Source organism: Ranitomeya variabilis, chromosome 3, assembly GCF_051348905.1.
Source record: "Ranitomeya variabilis isolate aRanVar5 chromosome 3, aRanVar5.hap1, whole genome shotgun sequence".
In the NCBI taxonomy this organism is placed as follows: domain Eukaryota; kingdom Metazoa; phylum Chordata; class Amphibia; order Anura; family Dendrobatidae; genus Ranitomeya; species Ranitomeya variabilis.
This window is the reverse complement of record NC_135234.1, coordinates 528,298,981-528,314,051: the sequence shown is the minus strand read 5'-3', so window position 1 is coordinate 528,314,051 and position 15,071 is coordinate 528,298,981. Positions and strand designations below refer to the sequence as shown.

The 15,071-nt window shown below is 47.3% G+C and overlaps 1 protein-coding gene across 1 annotated transcript in view; it reads right to left on the bottom strand.

The window, feature by feature from the left end:
• Positions 1-2,633: 2,633 nt before the first annotated feature.
• The window catches only part of NALF1 (NALCN channel auxiliary factor 1), a 663,869-nt gene continuing 651,431 nt past the window's right edge, over positions 2,634-15,071 (bottom strand). The window contains exon 3 of the mRNA XM_077297036.1: positions 2,634-3,233. Within this exon, the coding sequence (XP_077153151.1) occupies positions 2,935-3,233 (299 nt within the window). The 3' untranslated portion in view covers positions 2,634-2,934. The remainder of the gene's footprint in view (positions 3,234-15,071) is intronic.

Sequence of the window (15,071 nt, the reverse complement as noted above, 5' to 3'; positions counted from 1 at the left end):
TAAGTGGCACTTACTGCAATGACGAGGAATCACAGCATAGTCTCAGGACCTTCTCTATGGGGCATCCTATCCTGTTGGATCTAGTGCATATCTTTTCTATATGTTGATGCTTTACACTTGAAGACTTCTCATCAAGACTTTCCTTTAGAATAAGTTTGCCTAAACTCTTTTACTATACTGGAAAACACATATTTTTCCTTAAATTTAAGAGGTTGTATGACAAGATAAAAAATGATAACATTTTTTTTTCCAAAAATGGTGCCAGTATTGTCATTGGGCTTTGTATTTGTATTGCAACTTACCCTATTTGTGTGGTTGATCTATAGGAGACAAAGCCCGATGACAAGAAAGACAATGGCTTTTGGAAAAAAAAGATCAGACCCTTTTTCTAATTTCAAACAGCCATTTAATTTATATGTACTGTTGTAATAAGGCCACATGAACATGGCTGTGTGGCGATTTCTTTTTATACAGAGGAGTAATATGGTTCCCATTCAACATAAAGAACCTCTAATGTGCCCCCTTTTCATACGGAGGTATAGGCACCTTTTAAATATTTCAAATTATATTATAAAACATTGCTTTTGGAAGAAAGTAGCTCCCTATAGATGGTACTCTAAAAGCCCTGTATAGCAGAATATGCAGAATATGCAGCTCCGTAGTAAGGCTTCTTTCACACTTCAGTTTTTTGGCGTTAGTCACTTCCGACATAATGACGGATCGACGGATCCGTCACAATAGTTGAAAAAACGGATGTAACGGATCCGTTTTTTTGACGGATCCGTTACCCGGGGGTTGTATATACTTTTTGGAGCATGCGCAATTGAAAAAAATTGAAAAACGGATTGGGGCGATGGATCCGCCGAAATGACGGTCGTGACGGATCCGTTGCCCATAGGTGGCCATTCTATGAAATGACGGACGCGACGGATCCGTCGCGATCCGTCATTTCAACGCAGACAAAAAACGTTGCAATGACCGTCAATGTCTAGATGACGTCCGCCAAATTTTGACGGATCCGTCGCATGACGGATGGAACGGACGACCATCCATCACAATCCGTCACTAATGCAAGTCTATGAGTAAAAAAACGGATCCGTCGAAAAAAAACCCGGATTCGTTTTTTGAGGAAAATGGCGGATTTAGACTGACGCCAAACAACTGAAGTGTGAAAGAGGCCTAAGGAGACAGGACAGCCTCAGCGCCCTGCTAGAGAGGGATCATTTTCATATCTTTTAAATGTAGTCTTACAGTCAAACAACCAGGGTTTTCAGCCTTAGATTATCAATAAATCTCTAATTAGAGTACAAATTGAGGAAATTAATTCTTAGTGCCCAGTCCATTGGCCAAGTGAGTAAACTGTGGCTGCTGGACAGGAGGTCCAAGAACCGCCTCTTACATGACAGCATCCAAGGCTCTTCTTTTGATTAGCTGGCTGGGGTGACGTAATTATTGTAGCGTGATGCAGATGTGACGTCATGCCAGACCGGCTAATAAAAAGAGAAGTAGTGGGTGCCATCAGGTAAGACATGCTTCTTAGGGCTCCCGTCCAGCTACCTCAGATTACTGACATAGCTGATAGACTGGGTCCAATGAATTAATTCGTGCTGACTCTAATAGATTTTTACATTATAGTGTAACTATCCCATACATTTAAGAATAATAAACATATCAATTATAGGAAGGACATATAACTATTCCTAACTGAGGGATAGCTTTTACGCCTATTGTTGGTAGGAACCTAAGGAGCATTGACCTTATCTTTCTTGTGCGACCAGTGGTTCTAGACCACCCGGCCTAATCCCCATGTCCCTAATAAATGTTGTGCCCCCAAAATGAAATTCCTGTGTTGTACAAATTATTGTGTTGAATACATAGACTCCATTGCTTTGCTAGTTAAGGAGGAAATTAGCAAAAAAAGGCTTCCGCGTTCCTCTGCACCTTTCCGTATCAGCTGACATCTCTGCATGTTCCTTGTATACATACACACATATATCTTTAGATTTAATATGAAATACTGTAACTACAGCAGAAATTAAAACAGAATTCACAATGAATGCCAAAACTGTACCTCCAATGTGAAGGCCTTCAACTATATCACTCACTGAGCTTAACTGGATCAACATACAGAATTCTGAAAGGCTGCTCATGTTCAACTGACCAGTGAAAAGACTGGACATTTTTTTCTCATTGAAATGGGAACTGGAACAACACAGTTTGCTATAGGTTACATAAAATGGAATAACTGCCCAACAATCTAAGGAGTGTCATTTTTCACTGTTTTAACCCTCTCACAAGATTTGCCCACTCTATTGTCTTGTGTAACATTAACAATCACCCAGCAGCCTGGATGGAAATTTTAGGCATCATCACATCGTTGTAACTATGCAGATTCTAGTATTATCTTTTCTCATGATGTACTTTTTCTTTTTTTTTCCATTTGCTTCAACGAGATGGGTAAAACAATGGTTTAAGTGGGCAGAACGGATACTAGTGTTGTTAATGCTGGCTATGCACGTGTTCATAGCACTTCTGATTCAATAGTAGAAATCGACAGGACGTAAAAGATGAGTACAGACAATGGCTAGAAATATATAGACAGTGAAAAGACTCAGTATAGCTTTGAGAAACAATCCCAAAAAATAAAATCCTGTATTAACAAGTGCAAAATCAAACAAAAATTTGTACATTAAAACACAGTGTATAAAATGGTGTGAGAAATTTAAGTCACTGTACAGCCTTTTAGTCAATAAAAAGCTGCTGTCCCATTTTGTCCTTGAAGATTGGAGCCGGGCCCGTTTTGCCATTTTTACACAGACTGACTTGTAAAAATGAGTCGTAAGGTACAAGCACCTCGTTTCTATTACATGTGACTGTCGCGTTTTGCTGGAGTGGGCCAGAGTTGTGTCTTTGCAGTGAAATATTTCCCTTTTTCTATTCCTCATTTGTTGAATGGTCTTCCAAAATTCTTATGTTTTCAAAACCCAGTCCTGTTGAGTTTTGTGCTGCTGAAACTGCTAGTACGGTGTGTAATAGTATCAGTACGAGAACACACAGTTTAAGTCTGCTGTTACACAGTCTGGATGCTGATGAAGCTGTGAGTGACGTCCTGTGACACAACGTTGAGTCCAGTTGTTGTTTCTCAGTCCCTTTGGGTTGGTTATCTCTTGATAAATCCCATCTGACATCACAGCATTCTGGTTCTGCATTGGTTGGATAGTTTTCATACAGCCCTGGAAGACAAAACGAATTCAGGTATTCTATCTGAATAAATCATTAGTGACTGCACAAAACAAAGACAATTTCATCAGGGTCCATGAAATATTAATGGTTCTATGCTATGTAAACCCAGGGAGCCTCGATCAGCAAGCTCACAGAAAAAAAGACAATACATTATAAGAAAACTTACATTACTGAAGAAAATCTCACAAAATATTCAATGAACTAGCATCTACTAAGTAGCTCCATATGGGCATATGGGAACAGATATAAATTTTGTTCTTTAGCACAAGTGCAGAGATTAATGCTGACTGGTGTAAAGTCCTGTGATTGGAAGTTAATGAGTAGTATTCTCCATATTTCCCAACCAATTATACACCACACAAGTCTCACTTACCCTGCCTATAACGTCCTGAATGCTAATACATGAAAGTATTTAGACATTACTAGGGATATACAAAGTCAGACCTCTTAAAGGTATAACTTTAAAAGGGTTGTCCGATGAATAGAAGTTATCACCTATGCACAAGAGAGGAGGGAACACATAGATCGGTGGGGGTCTGCTTACTGGGACCTTAACTAATCACCAGAATGTTTCACTTTAATTCTTGTTAGAATGGAGCGGCAGTGCACACGTGTAACTGCTGCGCTCACTAGTCCCATAGAGAAATAATTATCAGCAGTCAAGCATGTTTTTCCATTGTAAAGGGGATAAAAGTACCCTCTTATGGTGATTGGTGACGGTCCCAGCGGTCAGACTCCCATGGATCTATAGTGTCTCATCTGTAAAAAAAAAAATAACAAAAACAACTGACCAGCACATCCTAAGGCCGGAGTCACACTACAGCGTAATACGGACGAGTGCTATGCAATAAAAATCGCATAGCTCTCGGACCAATGTTAATCTATGGGGCTGCTCCTATCATCCGTTGTTTTCTCGGCCGTATTATACGTGCGAGAGAAATCGCAGCATGCTGCGATTTACACCATATATCGGCCGAGAATTGCAAATGAAAGTCTATGGGTGCGAGAAAAACTCGCAAACCACACGGACCGGACTATCAGTGTGACTTGCGAGAAATACGCACCAGTGTCCTTTAGAAAAGCCGGTAATTCAGTGCGGTGTACAGTAAAATCACACTGATAGGTTAGAATAGAATAGATAAAATAAATGTCTACATATATATATATATATATATATATATATATATATGTCATTGAGACACATATATATATATATCTTTATATTTCATAGAGATTTAGATAGCAGCATAGCCGATAATTCAATTGACGGGTTCTGTAAAATCATTGTAGAATCCGACAGGATATGAGACATGTTTTACATACAGTAAACCATTGCATAATCATTAGATTTTTATATATCCCTCCCTGTAGGTGTTAAATTAAAGGATTAATTCACGGAAAAAACTGCTCCCACACAATTTTCTCTGCCAGAGAGGGAAAGCCAGTGAGTGAGGGCAGATATTAATAGCCTAGGGAGGGACCATGGTTATTGGCCCCCTCCTGGCTAAAAATATCTGCCCCCAGCCACCCCAGAAAAGGCACATCTGTAAGATGTGCCTATTCCAGCACTTAGCCTCTCTCTTCCCACTGCCCTGTAGCATTGGCATATGGGGTGCCGTCACCAAAGCTGCGCCCCCTGGCGGCATGCCCTTTCCACCACCTTCATCATTGCTTTCTCCTCCACAACCCCCATTATTGCCCATTCCACTACCTCAATCATTGCCTTCTCCCCCACCACAACCATTGTCCTTTCCACCACTACCATCATTGTCGTTTTCACCACATCCATTATTGCTTTCTACCCCACCACCCCATCATTGCCCATTCCAACACCTCCATCATTGCCTTCTCCCCCACCACCATCATTGCCCATTTCAACACCTCCATCATTGCCTCCCACCACCACCCCATCATCCTTTCCACCACCAACATTGCTTTCTCCCCCATCACCCCATCACTGCTCTCTCCATCACCCACATCATTGCCAATCTCCAATACACACATCTCCAATACACACACAGCACCACACACAGCACCACACCACTCTGTCACACACACACACACAAAGCACTGCACCGCACCACAGACACACGCACGCACGCAAACAGACACACAGCACCACTCACCTCTCCGCATGTTCCCTGCAGTCGCAGTACATCCCGGCAGTATCTTCATCGCCAGCAGCTTTCTGTCTGAAACAGCTGCACACTGAATGATGACGTCATCCAGCTGCATTGTGTCAGATAGGAGGCGCCGGGCAGGAAGCAGGATGCCATCGGATCCCTGCAGCTCCACTCCACTGCCAAGCTGCAGGGATCACTTCCTGCCCACTGATTGCCCTCAGGGTTAGCCACCCTGCAGGGGTCCTCCTCTGGGGCCCTGATGCAGCTGCACTGGCTTTACATGTGGTCAGTGCTAGCCTCAGCCTGAGGCTAACACTGCCCGCTATTAAAGTGAAATGAATGTTCACTCCTCTCCATGCCCATGGGGTCGTGGGGAAGCGTGAATATTCATTTCTCTTTAGCAGCGGGGACAGGCTCCTGTCTCCAGCTGCTGCTCTGCTGGCACTGGGCAGGCTCCCATGCCACTGGCTGGGGGTCCCTGGAGCAGTGGTGGCCCTAGGCCAGTCCAACCCTGAGTATGACTGAATCTATGGATCCATCATTTACTGAAGAAATAGCACTCTAATAACAGATTTTGTTATATTCTTGAGGCACTGCAATCAAGCAGGGAAGTATTATATCCATGTCATTATTAAGGGTATTTTTTATACCGGTGGGCTGATGTTAGGTTTTTTTTTCCATTGATTAAAGTGTACTTTGTTTGTGGGACAACCACTTTAAGTAAATGCATTCACATTAGGTATTGACACATAATTAAGCCTGGAACAAGGGGCAGGCAGGGGTAGGCATCTGCTTATGTCTAGGGCAACATTAAAATTCAAATACAATGGGGGTGGTAGTGGCAGATAGGTACATACAATATTTCCCTACATTTCTGCTGCAGCTGCTCAGTCTTGTGTCTGAACAGCTGGTTGTATTTGTATTTTGAGTGCTGTGGTCTATTGAAAACTTCCCATAAACTGAAGAGAAGCGCTCATCTAATATATAAAGCTGAATGTGTGTATGTGTGTATGTCTGTATGTCCGGGATTGGCATCTGAACCGTCGCAGCTACAGCCACAAAATTTTGCACAGTCACACGTCTGGACCCCGAGAGCGTCATAGGCTATGTTGTGAGGCGAAATTTTAACCCCCCCGCGCGTTCTAATTCACCAAACAATTCTGCCCCTATCTACATAATGGGGAAAAAGTGAAAGGAAAAGTGTTGGAGGCAAATTGACAGCTGCCAGATGTGAACAAGGGGGACTTAAAGAGTGAGAGCGATGGCGCCAAAGAGTATATATCATACAGTTGCTAAGGTGGGGCGCCAACATGGGATACTCACCACACACGGGGATATGAACACACACACAAAATGCGCCACACACTACCACGTGCTTGAACACATACAGTCATATGAAAAAGTTTGGGCACCCCTATTAATCTTAAGCTTAATGTTTTATAAAAAAAATTTTTTTGCAACAGCTATTTCAGTTTCATGTATCTAATAACTGTTGGACACAGTAATGTTTCTGCCTTGAAATGATGTTTATTGTACTAACAGAAAATGTGCAATCTGCATTCAAACAAAATTTGATAGGTGCATAAGTATGGGCACCCTTATCATTTTCTTGTTTTAAATACTCCTACCTACTTTTTACTGACTTACTAAAGCACTTTTTTTGGTTTTGTAACCTCTTTGAGCCTTGAACTTCATAGCTAGGTGTATGCAATCATGAGAAAAGCTACTTAAAGTGGCCACTTGCAAGTTGTTCTCCTGTTTGAATCTCCTCTGAAGAGTGGCATCATGAGCTCCTCAAAACAACTGTCAAATGATCTGAAAACAAAGATTATTCAACATAGTTGTTCAGGGGAAGGATACAAAAAGCTGTCTCAGAGATTTAACCTGTCAATTTCCACTGTGAGGAACATAGTAAGGAAATGGAAGAACACAGGTACAGTTCTTGTTAAGGCCAGAAGTGGCAGGCCAAGAAAAACATCAGAAAGGCAGAGAAGAAGAATGGTGAGATCAGTCAAGGACAATCCTCAGACCATCTCCAGAGAGCTGCAGCATCAACTTGCTGCAGATGGTGTCACTGTGCATCGGTCAACTATACAACGCACTGTGTTTTTTTGCCGCCATGCATAACGCCTTTTTGTATTACCAAACAACTCAATCTTGGTTTCATCAGTCCACAGGACCTTCTTCCAAAAAGAAATTGGCTTCTCCAAATGTGCTTTTGCATACCTCAGCCGACTCTGTTTGTGGCGTGCTTGCAGAAACGGCTTCTTTCGCATCACTCTCCCATACAGCTTCTCCTTGTGCAAAGTGCGTTGTATAGTTGACCGATGCACAGTGACACCATCTGCAGCAAGTTGATGCTGCAGATCTCTGGAGATGGCATGAGGATTGTCCTTGACTGATCTCACCATTCTTCTTCTCTGCCTTTCTGATGTTTTTCTTGGCCTGCCACTTCTGGCCTTAACAAGAACTGTACCTGTGTTCTTCCATTTCCTTACTATGTTCCTCACAGTGGAAATTGACAGGTTAAACCTCTGAGACAGCCTTTTGTATCCTTCCCCTGAACAACTATGTTGAATAATCTTTGTTTTCAGATCATTTGACAGTTGTTTTGAGGAGCCCATGATGCCACTCTTCGGAGGAGATTCAAACAGGAGAACAACTTGCAAGTGGCCACTTTAAGTAGCTTTTCTCATGATTGCATACACCTGGCTATGAAGTTCAAAGCTCAATGAGGTTACAAAACCAAAAAAAGTGCTTTAGTAAGTCAGAAAAAAGTAGGTAGGAGTATTTAAAACAAGAAAATGATAAGGGTGCCCATACTTATGCACCTGTCAAATTTTGTTTGAATGCAGATTGCACATTTTCTGTTAGTACAATAAACCTCATTTCAAGGCAGAAACATTAATGTGTCCAACAGTTATTAGATATATGAAACTGAAATAGCTGTTGCAAAAAAAACAATTTTTATAAAACATTAAGCTTAAGATTAATAGGGGTGCCCAAACTTTTTCATATGACTGTATATCACCCTCAGCACACATTTCACCACACATACACCAACCTCACCACATAAAAGTCGAAACACAAAAGTCGCCGCTCAAAACTCGCCACGCGCAAAACTCGCCATATGCAAAACTAGGCTCACGCAAAACTCGCCACATGCAAAACTAGGCTCACGCAAAACTCACCACACGTGCAAAACTCACCTCATGGAAAACTCGCCACACGCAAAATTTGCATACGCGGAAAAATTGCCACATGCACAAAAGTTGCAACACATGCAAAAGTTGCCTCACACAAAACCTGCATATACTCAAAACGCGCCACACATAAAACTCGCCACGCGCAAAACTCGCCATGCACAAAACTTGCTGCACACAACTTGCTACACTAACCTGTCACATGCAACTCGACACACAAAAAGTTGCTATACGCATGTCGCCACACAAAACTCATCTCACAAAAGTCGCTACATGCATGTCGCCACACTCAACTCAACACACACTACTTGACACATGAAACTCGCCCTAAAACACACACAAGTCTGGTATTATCCTTCAAAAAAAAATCTGATTAATAAGCAGACAAACTACAAGAGCAACAAACGTACCATATAAGAAATACGGCAGCTGTCAGTCACATGACCTGTCTATTATGTGTATGTGTGAGCTAATATATACTGCCAGGGGGAGGGCTTCCTGTTGGCTTGGGATTTATCAGGCTGCCAATTTAGCTTACAAATACTGAGGTAAAAATACTGAGCAAATAACGTGTGAAGCGGTCTAATACAGGAGGACATGACACACAGATATATACTATATACAGGAGGAGATGACATACAGGTATATACTATATACAGGAGGAGATGACACACACATATATACTGTACTATATACAGGGGAGATGACACACAGGTATATACTATATACAGGAGGAGATGACATACAGTTATATACTATATACAGGAGGAGATGACACACACATATATACTATATACAGGGGAGATGACACACAGGTATATACTGTATACAGGAGGAGATGACACAGGTATATACCATATACAGGGGAGATGACATACAGGTACATGCTATATATAGGGGAGATGACACACAGGTATATACTATATACAGGGGAGATGACACACAGGTATATACTATATACAGGAGGAGATGACACACAGGTATATACTATATACAGGAGGAGATGACATACAGGTACATACTATATACAGGAGGAGATGACATACAGGTACATACTATATTCAGGGGAGATGACACACAGATATATACTATATACAGGAGGAGATGACACAGGTATATACTATACACAGGAGGAGATGACACACAGGTATATACTATATACAGGGGAGATGACACACATATATACTATATACAGGAGGAGATGACACACAGATAAATACTATATACAGGAGCAGATGACACACAGGTATATACTATATACAGGAGAAGATGACACACAGGTATATACTATATACAGGAGCAGATGACACACAGGTATAAACTATATACAGGAGGAGATGACTTACAGGTATATACTATATACAGGAGGAGATGACACACATATATACTATATACAGGAGGAGATGACATACAGGTATATACTATAAAAAAGAGATGACACATAGGTATATAGAGGAGGAAATGCCATACAGCAGGTATATACTATATACACGGGAGATGACATACAGGTATATACTATATACAGGAGATGACATACAGGTATATACTATATATAGGAGGAGATGACATACAGGTATATAGTATATACAGAAGAGATGACATACAGGTATATACAGGAGGAGATGACATACAGCAGGTATATACTATTTACAGGAGATGACATACAGGTGTATACTATATATAAGGGAGATGACAAACATGTATATACTGAGGGGAAAATGAGAGATGTGAGGTGAAAATGAGGGGTGTGAGGTGAAAATGAAAAGGTGTGAGTGCAAAATGAGAGGAGTGAGGGAAAATAGTGGAGTGATCGGAAAATGACAGATGTGAGGTCGAAATGACAAGTGTTAGGGGGGAATGAGAGGAGTGAGGGGGGAAATAAGAGGAGTGAGGGGAAAATGAGAGGTGTAAGGGAGAAAATGAGAGCTGTGAGGGGGAAAATGAGAGGTGTGATGGAAAAATAAGAGAAGTGAGGTGCTATAACTAACCACAGATATTTACTATGCCCAGGCAATGCCGGGCTCTTCAGCTAGTTGGATATAAAGCAGAGCTGGTCACAGTCATTTCCTGGAACTCTGGGACAAGTACCTGCTTCAGCCAATAAGCAAGGAGAAAGCTGGAGAGGTGCGACCATGGAACTGGCAGTGTAGGAAGAGCTGCTACAGAGCAGCCATGTCATACCAAACATAAGTAAAAGGACTCTTAGACAAAGCATTCCATGCATGTTCCATGACCCCGTGTAAAGAGGGGGTCCAGTATGGAAAGGAGAGGGCAGTGTGGATGGCATGTACCATAAGAGGGACAGTGTGAGGGTCCTATTTTGTGCAGGGAATTTAGTGAGGGTCAATTATTTATACATGGACTCAGTGTAGGGCAGATATTTTTATTCAGAAGCATTATAATGACACTGCTATCTTTAAGGGCATCATGAGATTTGCTGCAGAAGGTCTGGAGAAGATGGAAGTCTGCAGAATAAAGCTGTGGATGAGAAAACTTATCATGGGGTCTGGACAAGATGAATAAGAAAAGGAAGAATACGACTCCAGAGACAACGTCATCTATCAGGTACCTGGATGTAAATGTTTTTTGTGATACTGACAAATTCTCATATTTATATTTATGTTAGGAGCTTTAAAGGGGTTGTCCAAGCTTGTGATGAGTCTGCAGTCATTCTATTCATTCTGAATTATCACAGTGCACTGCATGCTGTCAGGATTCTCTCTTTTCAGCGATTTGCATTCAGGTGGCCAGGTGGAGGACCTCCACTAGGAGGAGCCTCCAAAACATTTATTGCTACAGCTTGCTCTGAGATCAATAGTTGTGTTCATTTGCATGCAGCGAGTTGTTCCAAGTGGTAAAGATTTAGCTAAATTGGTAAAAAAAATGTAAAGTTTAAATAAAAAAGCAATAAACAATATAATATTATGCATAAAGTATATAGTATGTATATTTGTGTGTATATGTGTGTGTGTATGTATGTATGTGTAAGTGTGTATATGTGTGCATATGGGTGTGCGTATGTATATATGGATGTGTAGGAACTCATACTCATTTGCGAGAAAAACAGACGAGTGCAATCCTATAAAAAATAGGTTTGCACTCTGACCTATGCTAATCTATGAGTCTCAGCTCATCTGTGATTTTTTTCTCATCTCAGATCAGACTGAGAAAAAAATGGGTGTGACACAAAAAATTGCACAACACTTGGACCAAGTGAGTGTCGTCCGTTTTTTATACACCCATGTCCTTGAAAAGCCAACATTTCATCTGCCGCATACAGTAAAATCACAGCTTGACAAGTCAGAATAGAATACATAGAATAGATATAGAATATATATATATATATATATATATATATACACACACACAGAATCTAATATATAATTGCCTACAATACTACTTCCTGCAATTTGTGCCAACTTCCGTGGCTTTGTCCAGAGCTAATGTCCGGAGATAATGTCCGGAGCTAATGTCCGGAGCTAATGTCCGGAGCTAATGTCCGGAGATTGGTGACGTCACCAGTGTCCTACACCCAGGCAGAGCACAGGGGCCCCAGGCAGCATATGGGGCCCCAGGCAGAGCACAGTGGCCCCGGGCAGAGCACAGGGGCCCCAGGCAGCATATGGGGCCCCAGGCAGAGCACAGTGGTCCCAGGCAGAGCACAGGGGCCCCAGGCAGCCTATGGGGCCCCAGGCAGAGCACAGTGGCCCCAGGCAGAGCACAGGGGCCCAAGGCAGCATATGGGGCCCCAGGCAGAGCACAGGGGCCCCAGGCAGAGCACAGGGGCCCCAGGCAGAACATGGGGCCCCAGGCAGAGCACAGGGGCCCCAGGCAGAGCACAGGGGCCCCAGGCAGCATATGGGGCCCCAGGCAGAGCACAGGGGCCCCAGGCAGCATATGGGGCCCCAGGCAGAGCACAGGGGCCCCAGGCAGCATATGGGGCCCCAGGCAGAGCACAGTGGCCCCAGGCAGAGCACAGGGGCCCCAGGCAGAACATGGGGCCCCAGGCAGAGCACAGGGGCCCCAGGCAGAGCACAGGGGCCCCAGGCAGCATATGGGGCCCCAGGCAGAGCACAGGGGCCCCAGGCAGCATATGGGGCCCCAGGCAGAGCACAGTGGCCCCAGGTAGCATATGGGGCCCCAGGCAGAGCACAGTGGCCCCAGGCAGAGCACAGGGGCCCCAGGCAGCATATGGGGCCCCAGGAAGAGCACAGTGGTCCCAGACAGAGCACAGGGGCCCCAGGCAGCTTATGGGGCCCCAGGCAGAGCACAGTGGCCCCAGGCAGAACATGGGGCCCCAGGCAGAGCACAGTGGCCCCAGGCAGAGCACAGGGGCCCCAGGCAGAACATGGGGCCCCAGGCAGAGCACAGGGGCCCCAGGCAGAGCACAGGGGCCCCAGGCAGAGCACAGGGGCCCCAGGCAGCATATGGGGCCCCAGGCAGAGCACAGGGGCCCCAGGCAGCATATGGGGCCCCAGGCAGAGCACAGGGGCCCCAGGCAGCATATGGGGCCCCAGGCAGAGCACAGTGGCCCCAGGCAGAGCACACACCAAATCGGAGGCCGAGGGGCCCCGCCAACCAAATCGGAGGCCGAGAGGCCCCGCCAACCAAATCGGAGGCTGAGGAGCCCCGCCCACCAAATCGAAGGCCAAGCGGCCCCGCCCATCAAAGCGGAGGCCGAGGGGCCCGGCCCCGCCCACCAAAGCGGAGGCCGAGGGGCCCCGACCACCACATCGGAGGCCGAGGGTCCCCGCCCACCAAATCGGAGGCCGAGGGTCCCCGCCCACCAAATCGGAGGCCGAGGGTCCCCGCCCACCAAATCGGAGGCCGAGGGTCCCCGCCCACCAAATCGGAGGCCGAGGGGCCCCGCCTACCAAATCGGAGGCCGAGGGTCCCTGCCCACCAAATCGGAGGCCGAGGGTCCCCGCCCACCAAATAGGAGGCCGAGGGGCCCCGCCCACCAAATCGGAGGCCGGGGGTCCCCACCCTCCAAATCGGAGGCCGAGGGGCCCCGCCCACCACATCGGAGGCCGAGGGGCCCCGCCCACCAAATTGGAGGCCGAGGGGCCCCGCCCACCAAATCGGAGGCCGAGGGTCCCCGCCCACCAAATCGGAGGCCGAGGGTCCCCGCCCACCAAATCGGAGGCCGAGGGTCCACAACATCCAAATCGGAGGCCGAGGGGCCCCGCCCACCAAATCGGAGGCCGACGGGCCCCACCCACCAAAGCGGAGGCCGAGGGTCCCCGCCCACCAAATCGGAGGCCGAGGGTCCCCGCCCACCAAATCGGAGGCCGAGGGTCCCCGCCCACCAAATTGGAGGCCGAGGGGCCCCACCAACCAAATCGGAGGCCAAGGAGCCCCGCCCACCAAATCGGAGGCCGAGGGTCCCCGCCCACCAAATAGGAAGCCGAGAGTCCCCGCCCACCAAATCGGAGGATAAGGGGCCCCGCCAACCAAATCGGAGGCCGAGGGGCCCCACCCAACAAATCGAAGGCCGAGCTGCCCCGCCCACCAAAGCGGAGGCCGAGGGGCCCGGCCCCGCCCACCAAATCGGAGGCCGAGGGGCCCCGCCCACCAAATCGGAGGCTGAGGGTCCCCGCCCACCAAATCAGAGGCCGAGGGTCCCCGCCCACCAAATCGGAGGCCGAGGGTCCCCGCCCACCAAATTGGAGGCCGAGGGTCCCCGCCCACCAAATCGGAGGCCGAGGGGCCCCGCCCACCAAATCGGAGGCCGAAGGGCCCCGCCTACCAAATCGGAGGACGAGGGTCCCCGCCCACCAAATCGGAGGCCGAGGGTCCCCGCCCTCCAAATCGGAGGCCGAGGGTCCCCGCCCACCAAATCGGAGGCCGAGGGGCCCCGCCCACCAAATCGGAGGCCGGGGGTCCCCGCCCACCAAATCGGAGGCCGAGGGGCCCCGCCCACCACATCGGAGGCCGATGGGCCCCGCCCACCAAATCGGAGGCCGAGGGTCCCCGCCCACCAAATCGGAGGCCGAGGGGCCCCGCCCACAAAATCGGAGGCCCAGGGTCCCCGCCCACCAAAGCGGAGGCAGAGGGACCCCGCCCACCAAATCGGAGGCCGAGGGGCCCCGCCCACCAAAGCGGAGGCCGAGGGTCCCCGACCACCAAATCGGAGGCCGAGGGTCCCTGCCCACCAAATCGGAGGCCGAGGGTCCCCGCCCACCAAATCGGAGGCCGAGGGTCCCTGCCCACCAAATCGGAGGCCGAGAGTCCCCGCCCACCAAATCGGAGGCCGAGGGGCCCCGCCAACCAAATCGGAGGCCGAGGGGCCCCGCCAACCAAATCGGAGGCCGAGGAGCCCCACCCACCAAATCGAAGGCCGAGCAGCCCCGCCCACCAAAGCGGAGGCCGAGGGGCCTGGCCCCCCCCACCAAATCGGAGGCCGAGGGTCCCCACCCACCAAATCGGAGGCCGAGGGTCCCCGCCCACCAAATCGGAGGCCGAGGGTCCCCGCCCACCAAATTGGAGGCCGAGGGTCCCC